An 18,616-nucleotide genomic window follows, 5' to 3' on the forward strand; every position below is an offset into this window, starting at 1 on the left:
CTGAGAACAATTTTGTTTACATGAATTATGAGGTCTCAAAAGCAGAGAAAAGGTGTTCATGGTTCTGTTGATAGGGGTCCAACAAGTATTTGTGTGCAGCAAGTGGGACCTCATTGCAAGTTCTGTTTAATAATCCACATGGTAAAACTTAAAACCAGATACAGTCTCTGAAGAGTACTGGATTTTAGATGGTCAGTTGTGTTATACCAAACTTATATTTTTTCCATTGCTGAATTTTTGTTTGTGAAATGGCAGTGCCAATGATGAATGCCAAAAAACGGTGGGGAAATACCCATGAAAGCTCTCATGAACCACGGGAATGTCTGCATGTCACGGATTCAGGACTGACTGACATTTTCATTACCGGGCGCTCTGCCATGTGAAGGGTCTCACACTTGTTTTGGTGTATGTTCATCCCGTTCACAAACACATCTGTTCCTGGAAGCTTTCAACAAATTTAGCATCTGTCTGTGTGGTTAGGCCTTGTGCCAAAAAACAGTCAGTGTCACTGACCTTTTAGATTGAGTGATCCTGACAATAAAATATGCCTCAAACATCCGAAATATTTATTTAAGATAAAATGAATCACCAGAAGATTTTGTGGTGGCCTTGGGTTTTGCACTTTGTTGTCTATTCACAATGTTAACAACCTGCTGTGTGAAGGGTCAGGTAACAGTAGCCTATGTGGCGTCTTGTGCTGGTTGAAGTGATTATTGGCAGCCTGCTCTGAATGTCTGCTAGTAGGCCTAGTCCAAATAAAACATTTTGCAGTGTGAGGGATCTGTTGGTGAGAGGCAGTCAGTGTGTGGGCTCTATTACCTATATTGGTAGATGAAGATACTGTTAACAGTTTGTAGGCTATTACATATTTATAGTAGGCTAGAGATCACACAGATAACTGTTAGCACATAGGCCTACATGTTGGCTACTGTAAGCAGTGTAGGCTATATCTTGTGGCAGTGTGTCTGCAAGTCTATCAGCTGTGTGTTTCCAAATGTCAGTGTAGCCTAATGTTGTGTCCATTCACAATGTACAGTAAGGTTATTGCATCTGTTACTAGGCTACTACATTTAGCATTGAGAATGGTCTTATGGTTGTGTCTGTTAGCAATATGAGTGCACTGCAATTGACAGTAAACATTAACGTTACCTTGTGTCCATTAGCACTCTGGTGTTATAGTGGTTAGTGGGCTGGGGCAGCATCCAAACTTGACATTTAATTGAATTCACAGCTTTAGAAGTTTATTTCTCACTTCTCAGCACACAGTAGCCTAGGCTACTCTCTAGGGGGGACCACTGTTACTGATCGGATTACATCATAGGCTACTCAAACTCTCTTTCTACTCAAACTCAAGGCTACCATTTTTGTTTCCTCTGCTCAAGCTCTAATGGCGTTTCAAAATAAAAGTCTTTGCACCCTTTCGTAACACATTTAAATTTGTTTTCTTCATTAGCGGCAGTGTTTTGTGTCCATTAGCAGTGGATTGTATCTGTCATTAGTGTTTGTGGGGACAGCTGCATGACTGCAGCCTTACCTGACTGGTGATGGTGATCTGGTAGGAGTCGTACTGCACTGGAGGAGGAGTCCAGGTGAGGGTCACTGACGACTCTGTGATATCCTTAGTAGTGAGTCTCGTCACACCAGTGAGGGCTGGAAGCAGGGTAAGTAGGAGTCAAGGTCAAGTATTAAACCTTACAGGGGCCCTGATGAATTGTTTCCGTGATTAATTACATCGTTTTTACGATATATGTTTCCAGTTCATGAATTGTCTGCTAATAGACGATCTAAGACTTTTGTATCTTTCTCAATGTGTAATAGCCTATTATAAAACTCACTGGAATACTAACAAATTATCTTGTTACTGGATAAGATTGAGTGATATTCTTATTTACAATTACAAACTCATGCTAATTTGTATGACCTTGCCCACTCAGATGCAGACATCTAAGGAAGGCCAATAGTAAACTGTGATAATAAAATATGTAGATTTTGGTAGTTTGGTCTTTATGTAGCCTTGGCAAATAGTAGGCTAGTCCTGAATAATATGCACATGAAATGACACTTGTTAAACTCACCTCAACATGTCTTTTGCCATCATTTAACCCGCCATGGGCAATGCTAAAGTCACTGTTACAAACAGCATGCAAGACTATCGTTATTTTGAACTCATATGAGACAAGGGTACACTTTCGTGTAGTCTGATGTGAAATGGGTCTTAAATGTTCCTTTTTGGGGGGCACTCTGCCTCTGCCATTAACTGAACTGAAACAGGCCAATCAGGATGTTCTCTGTTAAATGTCGCGCATCAAAAAGCTGGACGAAGCCCATCTTTATGCAAATAAATCCGTTGAACGCGAGGCGACCAAAGCTAATGAATGCGTAGCAAGATGGGTCGTCCTAGTTCATGTCTATGAGGGCAAAGTGGAGTTCAGTCAGAGACGGGCTCTGGTTCAGTTCCCGCCTGCACAGGGGCTTGTCACTGACGTATGACTTACGTTTGAACGCCTCGGTTCCACGCCAGACAAGCCGGAGTACAAAATAAACTTGGTGTACACCTTCATTAATGTTGATTTTCTCCCGACTGGAGGGTCATACTATCACGACATTCTACTGAAATAGGGAGGAGGGTTTGGAAATCATGATGCCGTGTCCGAAATGTGCATCCATTGCTCAGAAAAATAAGACTTTGACAAATTCTGGGAAATTCTTGGATTCTGCCATAGACCTCAATGTTAAAAAGAGAGCCCGATCACTGCATAAATGTGCGGGGGCGTGTACTGCTACCCTATTTGCATAAATTTCCAGGGACAGGAAATGGCCTCTCATGAAGTATCTTCGTAATCAACCATCTTTGAGGCGACTCTCCAATGAAAGGACGACAAAGATGGTTGATTACGAAGATACTAAGATACTCAGTCAATTAGGTTATTCCAAACTTTTGACGGACATAAGCATGGCATGGATGGATTATGAACCCCTGGACACAGATGCACCCCCCCCCCCCCCCCTGGTGAGTTTTGTGAAAAGAGAAGGGTGGAGAAGAAGCAACTTCACACAGAGGCTTGGGCTTCAGGGCCCCCTGAGCTCTTGGGCCCAGTAAGCCCATTCAAATCCATCCCTGGACCCGTGACTCCATTTGTGTTCAAAATGTATACTTTAAAAGAAATTACAAACTAGAGTATCTTATGATAACCTCTATATTACACAGAATGTGGTTCTTTGACTTATTACTTACACCTGAAGATTTTTTAAAACTAAGGCTTAGACTCATACTGTAGGTTAGGAGCCTAATAAGATTTTGTCTTTTAATAATTTAGATTTTATCTAGATGCAACAATCATTTCTAAGAGGCCTATAAACGGTAATTTCTGGCATTACTACTAGCATATGAAGGCATTATTTATGTTGAAAGATGTGAAAGAAATGACACAGGCTTGCACAAATTCATCATTTAAAATAAAACGTTTCACTTTCGCTATCATTGCGAAAATAGGCTACAATATGGAAAATGTTCCCTTTCAGTCTGATCGGCTCCAAACATGTATGGGATTTCCTTAGCCTGTGCTACACCTTTTCAAGAAGTTTTGTGAAAATTGTACCGGTAGCTTTTGCGATATTGTTGACAGCCCTACCTCACCGTAGTAGGGTGCAGTAAATGGAAGCTTTTGATAGCGCACGCCACTAACGAAAAATGGAAAATCACCAGGACAAACCACTCTGGAACCATAGGTCACTAATTTGTGCGTTATTTACGTTTGATTACACTTCAGATGTGTGTTGGTTTCCTGTAGGCCTAGTATAGCGCTTTATTCTTTCTTTATTTTTCTATGTCCGTGTATTGGAGGGGGACATTTTGGTCATATTTGAATATTGGGGGGGACACGTCCCCCTCAATGTCTATGGTGACTACGGCCCTGCACGCCAGGTACCGGCTAGAAAAAGAGATGGAGTTTGTCAGACATTCGTCATGACAGAGCCAGCGAAAAACAAGCAAAAACCGAGAAAACAGTAAAGAATATGCCAATACTGCATAGTTTACCTTTAACAGCGTGGGCGGAAGGTATCGACAATTCACCGGGGAGGTCATGTCTTTTTTGAAAATGCTGCTGGAGGGTCATTGAAAATTTTATTGCAGGCAGGGGAGGGTCATGCAACTTTTGATTGAAGCACTTAAAAACCCTCCGGTGGCACCGTTTACAAATAACGAACAGTCCCTAAGAGCTGATTTATTTCTGTGAGACAAAAACAATATGGTTGTGAGCAGCAGAATTTTCCTCTGGGTTGATGGACAGAGAAGTAACCAGAGTGTTTAAGTACTTTGACAACTTCTTTATTTAACATGACTGGAAGAGCACTATGATTGTAGGATGGACACTTGCGAGAAATGCTGTTTCCCTTTTAAGGTTAAAGAGTCCATTTGTGCCTGCCAACTGTTCTTTTTGGCTTAGTTTCTGATCCACTGTGTTGGTGAATATCCAGCACACACCCACACACACACACACACACACACACCTAACACACACCCACCCACACTTTCTCATAACCCTGACTAGCTCGTCTGGTAGGCTGACCTTTCCTAACAGGCATATTTGCTCTCCCACCAGAACAGATCCTAACAGTCACCATGTTGAGGATGATTCAGAAAACCAAATATTTAGTGCATGAGAAAACTCCTGTGTGACACAACTGCATAACTACTCAATATAAGTATGTAGAATGGAAATATGTAATTTAGCATACCTGAAGATCTTACTGTGAGGCAGTGTTTTTTATACGGTAGTTTAGTGAATTTGATATGTACTTTTGATGTGAAGTGACTTTGGTCTTGAATAGTACTTTTAATCGAAGTGTAGCCTAATGTTATTTATCACTGAAGGTTGGCATTGAGGAGACTCACCTGTGGAGCAGTCTGGGCCGCTCAGACCTGGCTCACACTCACTGCAGTCGGGCCCCGTGAACCCGCGCCGGCACACACACTTCCCTCTCACACAGCGGCCCTTGTTGCTGCAGTTGTTTGGACAGGACTTGGTTCCGCAGTCCAGACCTGTGAAGCCCGCCTCACACACACACTTTCCGTTGACACACCGGCCGCGGTTGTTGCAGTTGTCAGGACACGTCTTTGTGGAGCAGTCGGGACCGGTGAACCCGGGATCGCAAACACACTGCCCGTTCACACACTTGCCCCGGTTTCTGCAGTTGTTCGGACAGTCTTTGCCAGAGCAGTCGGGGCCTGTGAAACCACTCTCACACACACATTTCCCGTTCACACACTGCCCCCGGTTGTTGCAGTTGTCGGGGCAGGTCGCTTCAGAGCAGTCAGGGCCTGTGAACCCGCTATCACACACACACTTTCCATTGACACACTGTCCTCTGTCATTACAATTATCCGGACAGGCCCTTGTGGAGCAGTCTGGTCCGGTGAAACCGGGGTCACACACACACTGCCCATTCACACACTTTCCACGGTTTTTACAGTTATCGGGACAGCTTCGGGTTGCGCAGTCTGGTGCGGCAAAACCGGGGTTACACACACACCTCCCGTTCACACAGCGTCCTTGGTTGTTGCAGTTATCAGGACATGTCCTCGCGGAGCAGTCAGGTCCCGTGAACCCGGGATTGCACACACACTGGCCGTTTACGCACTTCCCGTTGTCGCTGCAGTTGTCTGGGCACGTCGAATCGCTGCAGTCGTCCCCGCTGTAACCAGGGAAACAAACACACTTGCCGTCGACACACCGGCCCTGATCGTTACAGTCGTCAGGGCACGTCGGTGGCCTGGGCACTGTGCAGCCTGGTCCTGAGGAAGATGAGGAAAGATGAAGAGAAACGAAGGGTGGTGATGATGACGAAGATGATGATGATGATGAACAACATAGCAACAGAAAACAAACGAAAATGGTATTTACAGGAGCGTGAGAGGTTATAAAAGATTGCCTCCCACTCCAGATTTGGGTACAGCTTTGGCCAAGGCCGCCACAAGATCAGGCACAGACCCTAGCTCTTAGTTCCAGATTTATCCGCTATTAGCCCCTCAACAGGACAACATGAGTCAGTCCATTCCCACAGGACTCTTAAATTCACTCTGAGCTGGCTACAAACTCTTGTTAAGACTGGAAACATAAACACGCCCAAAAAGAGATGCAGGATGATATCCAAATATTTAAGAATAGTCAATCTATCCAATGCATTTGGGTGCAACTCATCATGGGCAAGATGACTAGCCACTGTTGCCATTGCTAACCTTTACCCTTCAGTCAAGCCTTTATTTCAATACTGGCATGGCTGAGGTAATTGTGATGTATCTCACTGCCATGTTAAATCAATAACACGCAGCACTAAAAATCATTGCTGCATTTGATTTTAATAGACCCCTGTGAACTGTATCCAAGAGGTGCCCTGAGCTGATCTAGTGGTTCCATATAACTGCCCCCCCCCCCCCACCCCCATAGTAGTAACAATAGTAATAACAATAGCAGGAGAGTAACAAGGTGGATGCAGGAGGGCGTAGGCTCGGGGAGGGAGAGCAACATGCTGAGGTCAGGCGTGTCTGTAGCCAAGCGCTAATGTGATCATAGTGTGAGCTCAGATAATGAGCAGGCTTGGGGTTTAGAGTATGAGAGAACATTCTGGAAGGGAAAAGTGGAGTGGAGAGAGAGAGAGAGAGAGAGAGAAATATAAAAAATATATATACAGAGAAGGAGTGGGGTTAGGGGAGTGAGAGATTGATATGAGGGGTAAAAGAGAGGGATTAGTAACAAAAAGGGAGACAGAAAGACATATGAGAGAGTGGGCTTGGCTTGAGAGATAGATTCCAGTATAGCTTCATTGTTTTCCTTTTTTGTTGGTTTGTTTAAAGGACAACAAGGAACAGAAAGAAAATCAGTGAGAGAAATGAAAGGAAAGGGGCAATAGAGGGAATTACATTGTTGGAGACAGAAGCAAGGACACCATTGAGAGGGAAAGAAGAGGGTAATCAGGCAGGTGAGAGTCAAAGGGTGTCTGAGTGTGTGTGTGTGTGTGTGTGTGTCTGAGTCTGAGTGTGTGTGTGTGTGTCTGAGTCTGAGTGTGTGTGTGTGTGTCTGAGTGTGTGTGTGTGTGTGTGTGTCTGAGTGTGTGTGTGTGTGTGTGTGTACACATGTGTGTGAGTACCTTTGCTCTGCTCTGAGGCGCAGCAGCCTCCCTCCGGCCCGCCACACTTCTCCCTGAGCGCAGACACTTCCCTCTCCAGCCTCTCCAGACGCTCACGCAGCGCGGCAAACTCGGCCTCACACCCTCCACACGTGCCGGCCGCACCCCCGCCGCCGGCGGTCGGCACCAGACGGATCCGGTGAGTCAGAACCAGTGGAGAGTCTGGGTCGAGCTCCAGCTCCTTATCACCGCCGGTCGAGTCAGCCTGGGTACAGCTGTTTGAGATAATCACTTTGATTGGCTGACCCTTGGGCTTGGTGTCACGGGAAACCCTGCCATTGGTGGCCTGTGGGCTTTCGGCGCTGTCAGTCGAGAGGTGGGCGGGGCCTGGGAGGGTGAGGATGAGAAGAGTGAGGAATAGGACCAGCATGATTCTGTTTCCGTGGACACAATTCTGTATGGCAGGGGAAAGGGAGTTTGCTCAGTCAGAGATGTGGATACAAGTCCAGCTTTTAGACTGAAATATAACTCCTCTGGGAGTAAGTCTGTAGCTTCTCAAGTTTGTTGAGCCCCAAATGAAGAGGACAAGCCAAAAGATGTCAAAGTCTTCGTTGCTATGACAATGCCAAGACCAGAGGTGCTAAAAACACGTCGTGGTTGCTATGACAATGAATGGGGTTTCTCTTGGCCTCTACTGCCTCATCCAGCGCTTGAGTCCCCTTCAGTCTGCCAGAAATGACAGAGTGGTGGAGTTCCCTTGGCACCCCCACTCGAAGCCTCTATCCCCTGGCCTCTGAAGAATGTTCCTGAAAGACACAGAGAATAAATAAGAGATAGAAGGAACGACAGACTGTGTATATGAGCATGACAGCAGCAAGACGGTGCAAATGTAAGAATAAGCATACTAACACTCAGACCAAATATTTGTGTTTGGTCGTTCTTTATTCGAGTGTAATTAGAAGTGTACTAGAGATTGAGTTTTGGCCTAGAAAGCTACTAGCTAACTTTCTATTACAGACTTAATAGGAAAACACCAGCAACAGCGCAGAATGCATGTGTACAGGATAAACTATCATACACAGCTAACTAGTGCACTTTGGTAGCATGTTTCACCACAACCTGCTCTCTCTCTCTCCTTTATCTGAGCCAGCCATCAAAATTGTTTCTTTCAAAAGGGCACAATGTTTTAAGGGCACATAAAGTTATAGTCTCATGACACTCACAACTTCTTTAATGATGAAATACAAACGATTAGCAAATGTCCCATGCAATGACATTTCACGAGAATGAGGGGAAATCATAAAATTTAAGTAGCCTATGTGTTTCTGTAACTCTTTTTAGATACTGAAAAAAAATCTTTTGAAGTGGAAATTTAAGCCTTTGTTTGCACACAGTATATTTCAGAAAAACAGTTGGGTACTAGAGGACCTCGATAACTCCCACTTGTAATGATGGTATACTACAATGCTCATTAACAAAATTAAGTAATTTCCTGCTGACAATTAAATACCCACTCGTCTGGAAAAGCTGTTTACAGCAACATGGCCAGACTTTCGTGTGGTTCTGATAGCCCATTTTACAGTGATTAAACAATGTTTTAAGAAAATTGAGATCAAAGGTTTAGGATAAGATTTTGTTCTGATGAAGGAAAATGTCATATAGCATCTTTAAAGCATTTATTAAGCAAATGTATGTGGATAAACAGACACATGTGTTTATATTGCATTTTTATCCTATGCCATGTTGTTGTAATCAGTCCTGCCACATGGCCAGTGACCTGAGATAACCAGAGCTTATGTTGTCCTCTGTCATCACAGAGAGGAAGGCCCAGAGGCTCTGGAGACGTCTGAAGCCTGCCCTATATTCATCGCATGTGGTCTCACCAAGAACCAGGATCTACCTCAGCACACAGTAAGAAAAGATCAGCACGCTCCAAGTAGCCCAATTAGAGGTCTGGGGTCCCGCCCACTCCCGTAATATTCTGTCCCGCTCCCGCATTAATGTGTCATTTTTAGTCCCGCTCCTGCCCGCATCTGTAACATGATGTCCCGCTCCCGCCCGCTAAAGCCCGCACGAAAGGAGCACACACACCTGAGAAAGACTCCAGATGTCAGTTTCTTAGTTCTGAATGTAGGCTAACAACTGAAGTAGGCCTAGTCTGGTGCCCTCTTCCTCTGTCATGCTTTCGATTTCGAGTTTTGACATTAAGCAGCAGGAACAAATTGAACCCACGTAAACGACAATATAGGCTATAGGCCTGCTATCCGTCAGTTATGCTTAAACCCTGTTTTTTAATGCTGCCTAACAGAACATCTAGCTGAACTATTATGAACACTACTTTAATAATTTCCATGTTTAATTTTACCCACATATTTAATTTGCGGGAGTGCAGTGAATCATCGATTTGTCCCGCACCCGCGAACGCACCTCTCTCATCCCGCCCGCTCCCGCAAAGAGCTTTCAAAAGTTGTCCCGCGCCGTACTCTTTTGCGTCGGGTCCCGCGGGTCTACCGCGGGAGTGCAGACCTCTAAGCCCAATCAAATCATGGTGTCGCTTTGTCTGAGTTAAGTTATGTGAATGTGCAGTGAGTCAAATGTTTTGTATACATAAATAGGTCCACGTAACGTAACTCAGTCAGAAGACTGGACAGGGCTATGAGTGTTTTTATTGTTGGGGACAGTGCACAAGGTCCACATAAGTACCAATTCTCAGTCATCTCTCTCTTTGTTTTTATCTATCCTTTCTTCATCTGTTTCCCCCCCTTTTCCTTCTCCATCTCTTTCTCCTCTTTTTCTTTTATTTGTGGTTTTTTCCCCTTCTCTTCTGCTCTACCTCCACCTTACTACCGCTACGTCTATTCTGCACTCTCTCTCTCTCTCTCTCTCTCTCTCACCCCCCCTTTCCTGCCAGAGCTGTTGACCTCACCTCCCGACACGGATCGTATCTCATTGGCACAGACAAATAAACAGCTTTGTCCATATGTGGGGAGCAAGACCCTGCTTTTTATCTACTCTCTCTCTCTCTCTCTCTTTCTCTCTCACACACACACACATCCGCACGCGCACACACACACACACACACACACACACACACACACACACACTCGCGCGCGCGGACACACACACACACACACACACACACACACACACACACACACACACACACACACACACACAGACTGATCTCTAACCTAGCTCATCACAACACTGGGACAAGTGTCTGTGCTCTGCTCCATGCATCAAATCAGGGATGGAAAATGTTGCAACTTTCCGCAAAAGAATCCCCTAAGAAAGCACACACACACACACACACACACCTCAGCACCTCAGGAAGCCCTCTCACAAATCATCACAGAAATCTACACTGGAGAGTCTATGGCCAGAACTCTGCTCTCTCTACACTACACACACGCACACACCAACAAAGTATCCCCTTAAGAGAAAACTGTTCCCACAAAAACACTTGCATACACTTAAACACACACACACACACACACACACACACACACACACACACACACACACACACACACACACAAATTACAAATTTGTCAAATTATAGTGACAAATATCGCCACACATAGCCAGACAGATATCCACCCACACAAACAGAGTGAGACACACACACACACACACACACACACACACACATGCGCAAACACACACACGCACACACATACACACACAAACACACACACGCACACACATACACACACAAACACACACATACACACATATTTGCAAACACACACACACACACACACACATACGCGCAAACACACACACACACACACACACACACACACACACACACACACACACACATACACACACCCAGGTTCCTCTCCTGCAAAAACAGGAGCTGTGCAAAGCCCCTCGCAGTAAACGAGCCTTTCGGTTAGGTTCCTGGAGCGCCAGCACGGAGCGCAGCGAAAGAAACGTCATGACGATAACGTCATGCTTCCCTGGAGGAGCGCTCTGGGAGCGAAAGGAGGAAAGCAAGGAGAAAAAAACACACACACACACACAGAGACACACACACACAGAGACACACACTGGAAGATGAAAAGTCCTGGTGGGAGAAACAGTAGCGATGGACAGGAGAGGAGAGGAAACGTAGTAGCCTCAGCCTCTCATGGACGGTCAACTTCAATTTTCTGCAGCCTGGAAAAGGTCCAGTTTCATAAATTGTGTGTCTCTGAGGAGAGAAAGTGCTGTCAGCATAGTCACTCTTATTCACACACACACACACACACATGCTCACACACATATGTATAGACACAGAGAGACATATACACATCTGTCTTTTCTTCACAGAGACGGACACACACAGACACACACACTAAAGCACACCCACACATGCTCACACTCACATATGCACATGCACTCACATCCTGCAGACTCAGGTGACCGCATCACTTCAGTTTGAAGGAGTCTCTGCAAGTGATCTACACCAGATTCAGTATTTCCCAAAGCATCACTATGCCCCCACCACAACAAACTAACAAATACCCCCTCCACTCACACACAACCACCCACACATTTTCCAAAAGTAACAATACAGTGCCCCCAACATAATACACACAGACATCCAAATGTGTTTGCCTAAAGCATCGCAGTGCTCTCCCCACCATGATTATAAGAGACTGTTAAATGAAAATGTTAAAATCCATTTTTCTGTTGTTTTTGCCCAACAAAGCATCCAAGAAAACACAGAACTGATTTGCTCCAAAACTGTTCCAGAATCAGTTTCTATAAAACCAAAACTTAGTATAAGAGAGAAACAGAGTGCTTAAACCACACCACAAGTCACTTCCAGAACCTCACAACGCATCTCACTCCTTCTGCCACTGTTCACTGCCACTCCACCATTATAACTGAGTTATTTCATTAGTTCAGCCTGCTCCATTTCTATCATATATTCAGGTACAGAAGGTCATATGCATCAGATTACTTAAACTGTAGATTTGAAGCCCTGAAACAGTGCCTGTCATTATCACTACAAAGCGCTGATGTGAAGAAGATGCTCATTACTACTATTATAAATGTTATATTATGGTCAGTTGAAGAAAAACAAACATGCACATAGTTATTCATGTTTAACAAATCCTGGTTGATCAAGTCATGCTCATCTTGCAAAGAGTCTTTTGTTTTGCCACTCTTAAATTCTCAAATGTAGAAAAAGATACATATTAATTCTCATCAGTTGCAGTGCCTTCTTAAATCTCAAGTCACATAATATTGTGTGGCTTTTGAAATGATTGATCAATCCTATCCTACAGCATACAGTGGATTGCATTTGAAGCCTTCAATACTCTACTCCTGATATCAACGCAGATCAATGCACTGAGAGGGCATCCAGTACAGCCAGACTCTGGCATTGCTATAATCTCCACTAACATAACAAAGCAACGCCTTACAGAAAGTGCACAGAAAAAAACTATCAAACAAAGAAATACATTTAATGAAATAAAAATGCATCCTCCAACCAAGTCCAAAACTGTGAGTACACCAAGCTTTAAACTACCTTCGGGCAGCGCCAGAGCCATAGACAGTCTCAGAAGCGTTAGTGAAGATGCACTCAAAAGGATGTGCAGACCTCCTCAAGGTAGCTAGGCTCCTGCAGACCTCTTCAAAGTAGCTTGCTACTGCACTACAGAACAATGTTTATCTCTATGTGTTTATATAAAGGTGTGTGAGTGAGTGTGTGTGTTTGTGTGTGTGTGTGTGTGTGTGTGTGCGTGTGCTTCCAAGGATGAGTGTATGTGTGTGTTTGGGTGTGTGTTTGTGTGTTGATGAGGAATCAACACACAAACAGAGAATGCAGAGAATGAGGATGCCTACCTGGAATCAGTCTGGCTCCTGGACACCTTGTGTCTGTCAGTGAGATCAGTGCACTCTCTCCCTACTTCAGGAAAGTTGTGATTGACTAGGAAAGGGAGGGGGAAAGAGAGATGGAGAGAGAGAAAGAGAGAGAAAGAGAGAGAGATGGAGATAGACGCGGGAGCGGGAGAAACAGAGAGAGAGAGAGAGAGAGAGAGGGGAGGAGAGCTGTAAAATTTTCTCATACTTCAAGAATTTTTCCTCCCTCTCTTCACCCCCCACCCCACCCCCCTGCACTCTCTCTCTCTCTCTCTCTCTCCTCGTCACTCTCTCTCTTTCTCTCTCTCTCTCTCTCTCCTCGTCACTCTCTCTCTTTCTCTCTCTCCGTCTTTCTGTCTCCTCTTCCCCTCTCTGTCTTTCTCTCTGATGTAATTCTATGTGCTTTACGGGTCCCCTCTGGGCGGTGGATTTCAATGGAAAACATCTGATTTTTGAGATGTTTCGAGAGGCTGTGCTCGAGCTTTGATGTGATTTCTCTGTCCTCCCAGACATTTTATGGTATTAGTGAGACAGTCCTTGTTATCTCCTCCTTATTCTCATAGACTGTCTTCAGAAGCCCCATGTTTATCTTTCTAAGTATATTTCTTTTTGCTGGTTCTCCCACCCTTATTCTCTCTCTCTCTCTCTCTCTCTCTCTCTCTGTCCTTTCTTTCTCTGTCTCCCTTATTTACTTCATTTAAGGATTTATTTCAGGATTTCTATCTTTTCCCAACTCCCACTCCTTTCCTTCTGTGTTTCTGGTCACACATTCTGTGACGCGTCTTAGGATGTAACTTCTATATGTGCATAATAAATATTCTATCTTGCTTAACTGTAGGCTACTGTTCATTAAAAACTGCAAGAGTGTTTTACAGGTGGGTAAACTAAAGGCTCATGATCTACAATTAAGTTTCATGGTTTCGTTAATTCTGACCATTAAAACATCTATTAAAAGTCAATGGAGACCAGTGTATCTTTTTCAAATTACTCGTTAGGCAAGGCTGTGTGAGGTTACATGTTTCGAGGCTATATATAAAGTTTGGAGCAAGCCAAGAGGCGAAGTCGTAAATGAATTCTGCTGTGTTGAAATAGACACTGAGCGTTGGGGATTAACTAGGTCTTGGTTTTGGGGTCCCTTTATGAGGGCCGGAGGGATTTGGAGGAGACATAACATTTTTCCAATACTGTGTTCACTTCCTTATTTTTCGTTATTTTCATCAGTAATGAATCATGCCCTTGAGGATGATGACATATTATCACTAAACCCCTCTTTCCCTCTGAGGACCGTTTATCAGCGCAAAGTCTAGAAGTTGAGCATGTTGACAGTTAAGGCTGAATACTCATATTTATTTATTTATTTATTGTTTGTTTTGTTTGTTCATTAAAATAACCAATCCGTCAGTTGGTAATAAGGCATAGCTTTGTTCAGCATTGGGTTGTTCAGATGATCTATTTATTTTGGAGTTTTTTCTAAAGAATAGAAATTTCCTAGGAGGATATAGGATATAGGATTTCCTATATTTATTCATTCGGAATGAAGACGAACAGGAGTTTGTTTCTAATTTTAAAACCATTTCTTTCTTTCTTTATTTAAACTATTTTAAACTCCTTTGTTGAACATTTCCCTTCAGCATCATTATATATCATCATCATCATCTATCATCATCAACAACAAAGGACTTTATGAGCTCATTAAGGGTGACGTGACCTTAATTAAGCCTAAATGCAGATGCAACAAATTTGATTGGTACCCAGCAGACCACAGGTGTGTTCGAATTGGGCAAACAGAGGCAAATGTTTTAGTTTTATTTTAATTATCGTGCATTTTAAATTGTTCCATTTAAACAGTAATCCTTTGTTCAGCATCACATGCTTGTTTGCCTAGAAGAACCCCCTCAGACTATTGCCACCATTTGCAGTGAACTCAGAGTGAACCAAATACTTTTTGACAATGTTCGCAAACTTTTAACTTAGTTTGCCATTTGTAACAAACATCCAGGGCCAAATTTCCTCGAAATGCAGCTGGGAAATATAATACTGGCATTGGCCCTGTGAGAGTGTGCAGTGGATGTCCATTTTTTTTTTAGAAATATCCTCACTGATAGATGTTCTCATTGCTTCTCTCCATGCATGCTTTCTGATTGTTGACCTCCATACCGTCATGCATTACTCACCCAGCTCAACAACAGGAGCACGATCCACCTGCAGCCCATACCTCGAAACGCACTGAACCACCATCAATCAGTACATGAGCCCTGTGTGTTCTCTTCCAATAATCTACATTCCCTGAATCACCCGACTCAGGGAGAGAAGAAAGAGGAGACAGGATGACGGAGTGCAGGGTGGTTATTGAAGTAGTTATCTAATGACGGATTACCACTGTACATTTCCCCGGACAGGCAAGCATGCAAGGGCAAGGCTTAAGTTAAGAGAGGGGCGTCTTAAAGGTATTGATACAGCTAGGCTGTTGTTATTTTTCGGGTAGGTGTTCCAGGGGTCAGCCGGAAAGCATTTCCTGTCAAACATGCACTTCCAAGTCGGACCTCATCTGGGGGAAGCCTGGAGCCCCGGGGGTCAGTCATGAGAGAGGAGCTGAGAAAGTGGACAGATATGGGATGGACGGGGATGAGATCTGGGGCAGGGGACTTTCATCCAGCCTGCTTCATCCAGCAGTCACCTGTTGGCTGGAAATTTTACGAGAGTCTTAAGAGAGATGATGGTGTCTGCTGGAACGTTATTTAGTGACTGTTGGACATGTTTAGTGTTCACTGTTTATTCCTCTTGATCTCTTTTCTTTTCTTTTCTGTCTTTGTCACAGATTAACATCAAAATATCATCCGTCTCCTTCAATGTTTTTACTATCAACTCCTGCCCAATGACTACAGATGCACATTAGTCTCTGGGCTACAATCTGGCTCAGTCATATACTGTGCACTGTCCCTGTAAAATAAAGATAAAAATATATGATGCATCTGTTAACATCAAAGAGGAAACTCTTTCTCTTTCTTTGGCTTGACAGTCAGGGCATGGATGGGATTGAGAGTTAAGATCTAAGCCAGAAACGAGAGATCCAGCCTAATGGGTGGAAGCCTACAGATTAATGGTGGAATCTGCTGGACATAGTGTATCTATTAAAATCCAAGAGGAGACTCCTGTGACTATGATTCATTGATTGATTGACTCACTTGTTGGGTAGAAGCGTAATTGAGAGCGATGTTGGTGTCTGCTGGACATTATGCATCTGGAGTGGAAACTCTCTACCCCTGTGGCTCGACTTCCTCAGAGAGATGATGGCATCTGCTGAGCTGGGCAGGTTATGTTATGCATGTGTTAACATCTGAGTGGAAAACTCTGAACCCGTGTCTCGGTGTCTTGAGATAGTGGTAATCTGTGGGGCTGGGCTGGTTATGCATGTGTTAACATCAAAGCAAAACTCTGTTTTCCTCTGTGGATGAACTCGTACGTCAGCTAGAGGTGCAGAAAAGACTGTTCCAGAAGGGTCCTTTCTTGATTATTTATATTACTGACTCCAACTCTTGTGTCACCCAGTGGCCTAATAGTGTTACCCTCTGGAAGAATGGAAAGCATAACAGATTAGCTCGATAAATGTGTTCCTGTAGCTCAACTGGAACACCAGGAGGATGCTGGGTCATGGATGAGAGCAGGCTTTACTCACAGTTGGTTCTTTTTCCCTTCAGCTGTCCTGAGTGCTGGACCAAAATGAGCAAAACTTTGAAAAACCAAGTAAAAGGCCATACTTTGCATATTTGGTATATGCCAGAATGTTTCTGTACAGTATGCAAAGTGCTGCATTGGTTTACTAGTAGTAAGTACTAGTAAGGTACTAGCAGTATTGATAAAGTACAGTTGGACATTAGTTGAACAAATTGAATTAGTTGAAGTGTTTATTAAGAGCATTATGTATCTCCAATCTGTTCCGGATGTGTAAGAGGAGTCATTCTCATGGCTGCTAGGGGAGAATCCAGGTTTTCTTTATTGCCACGGTCATGGGATTCCAAAATTTACTTTATGTGCACAAAATCAGGTCACTTAGAAATCAGGTTACAGGGATCATGTGATAATTATGTTTTTGGCTCCAGTTTCTTTTCCATCTTTGCTCCTTCTGGGTTTATTTCCCTTCCTCTGGTCACAAAACTGGAAGTAAACATATCAAGTGACTTTTTACCCTTCTACTATGAAATGACAGCCTTGCTCTGTTGAACATAAATAAATTCAAAATAAGATTAAAGAATGATTAATTGTTTACCAGGTCCGCTCACCTGTTTTTCAAAGGCTTTTTGAGCACATGAATTCCAGCTTTAATTGAATAATTAACCTTGTCTTGGAATGCATTTCTGCTTGAGGGTCTCCAGACCCTTGCCTTAGCGAAATTAAAATACATAAATGCTCATTGAAGGGGAATTTAGGGCAATTCTGAGCCAATATACTTTTTGTCACATCCTCATGATCCGCTAGCGATCCATCCTGTGTGTCTGCTGGAAAACAATCGGGTGTTCATACACAGCCCTGGCTTTGTAAATTTGGAAACAAACACAAGGGTGCATGTACAGACCCAGACACAGAACACTAATTCCAGCTAATCAACAACTGGTGGCATTAGCACTGGTGCACAGGGCAGTGGGAAGGGGTGAGAGAGTGCAGAGCTATCACATTGTGTAGAGCACTGAAGGGAGATGTTTTCGGAGGGATAAATAAATAGTTTACTTTATACATTCATTCATCACCAAGAGGAGATGGTGGTGTTGTAACAGCAATGGAAAACTCTGTTTTTTTTTTCTTCTAAACTTCACAGCGTTATTCAATTTGCTAACACATCCTGAATTGAATTTAGTCTCAGGTGCCATCTATTGGGCATGAATAACTAGACACTGGAATGAACTCAGCCCTAATTTGATAGGCCCTCTCCAGATCAGAGCCAAATCTGTTCAAGAGGTGTCTGTCTGCTATGGGGGGGAGGAGGCCTCCTTTGAGACGATTAGACAGGACCGTAAATACAGCAACGAAGGAAATGGCTCAAACATATGGTCAAGTGTTGCTCCCTCCCTCGCTGATTTTGTCTCCTTGTTAAAGACCCTCAACAGATGCCATTCATGTTCTGGGAGCTGCAAGCTGCTGGAGTTCCCATGTTTTTTTAGTTTTTTAATATGATGTTGCTGTTAACAAAGAGCTGGTCGATCATGCCATATCAGGGTCTGCACTAAGCCATATGATGACAGCATGTGACTGTTTTTTTTTTCCAGGAAATGGCTTGGGGAGGCATGTTGTTAAAGTACAGTAAAAGGAGTTTTTGAGTTACCAATGACTTGCTAGGTGGAGGAGTTAAAATGGGCCTAGACCAGTCTGGAGATGACACTGTCATCCAGGGATCAAGAGCTCTGCCCCGATACTGGAAAAAGGAGAAAATGGAATCCACAGGAGGTAGTTTAACCAAAGATCCTTAATATACATGCTTTATCAACCGTCTCTGGTTTAACCATGCTCAAGGTGCACTGCAGCATATGGATATTGTTGGACAGGTGCAGAGTGGAAGAGCTGGGTTTGATACTGCTACACTCAGGGCTGTAGTGCAGTAAATGCAAGTAAACACAAGTAAACACAAGTAAAC

At 43.7% G+C, this 18,616-nt stretch overlaps 1 protein-coding gene across 4 annotated transcripts in view; it reads right to left on the bottom strand.

Annotated features, from left to right (window-relative positions):
* The window catches only part of LOC121695224 (tenascin-X), a 33,985-nt gene extending 20,905 nt beyond the window's left edge, over nt 1-13,080 (bottom strand). For 2 of the 4 annotated variants that reach the window (XM_042075860.1, XM_042075857.1), the window contains exons 1-4: nt 12,973-13,080; nt 7,150-7,934; nt 4,898-5,797; nt 1,535-1,650 (exon numbers count right to left, since the gene is read on the bottom strand). In XM_042075860.1, the coding sequence (XP_041931794.1) occupies nt 1,535-1,650; nt 4,898-5,797; nt 7,150-7,558 (1,425 nt within the window). In that variant the 5' untranslated portion in view covers nt 7,559-7,934; nt 12,973-13,080. Of the gene's footprint in view, nt 1-1,534; nt 1,651-4,897; nt 5,798-7,149; nt 7,935-12,655; nt 12,792-12,972 lie in introns of those variants that run through there. The other 2 variants (XM_042075861.1, XM_042075859.1) reach the window with 2 other exon arrangements.
* Between the last annotated feature and the right edge of the window lie 5,536 nt (nt 13,081-18,616).

The sequence above is a fragment of the Alosa sapidissima genome, chromosome 21, assembly GCF_018492685.1.
Source record: "Alosa sapidissima isolate fAloSap1 chromosome 21, fAloSap1.pri, whole genome shotgun sequence".
In the NCBI taxonomy this organism is placed as follows: domain Eukaryota; kingdom Metazoa; phylum Chordata; class Actinopteri; order Clupeiformes; family Clupeidae; genus Alosa; species Alosa sapidissima.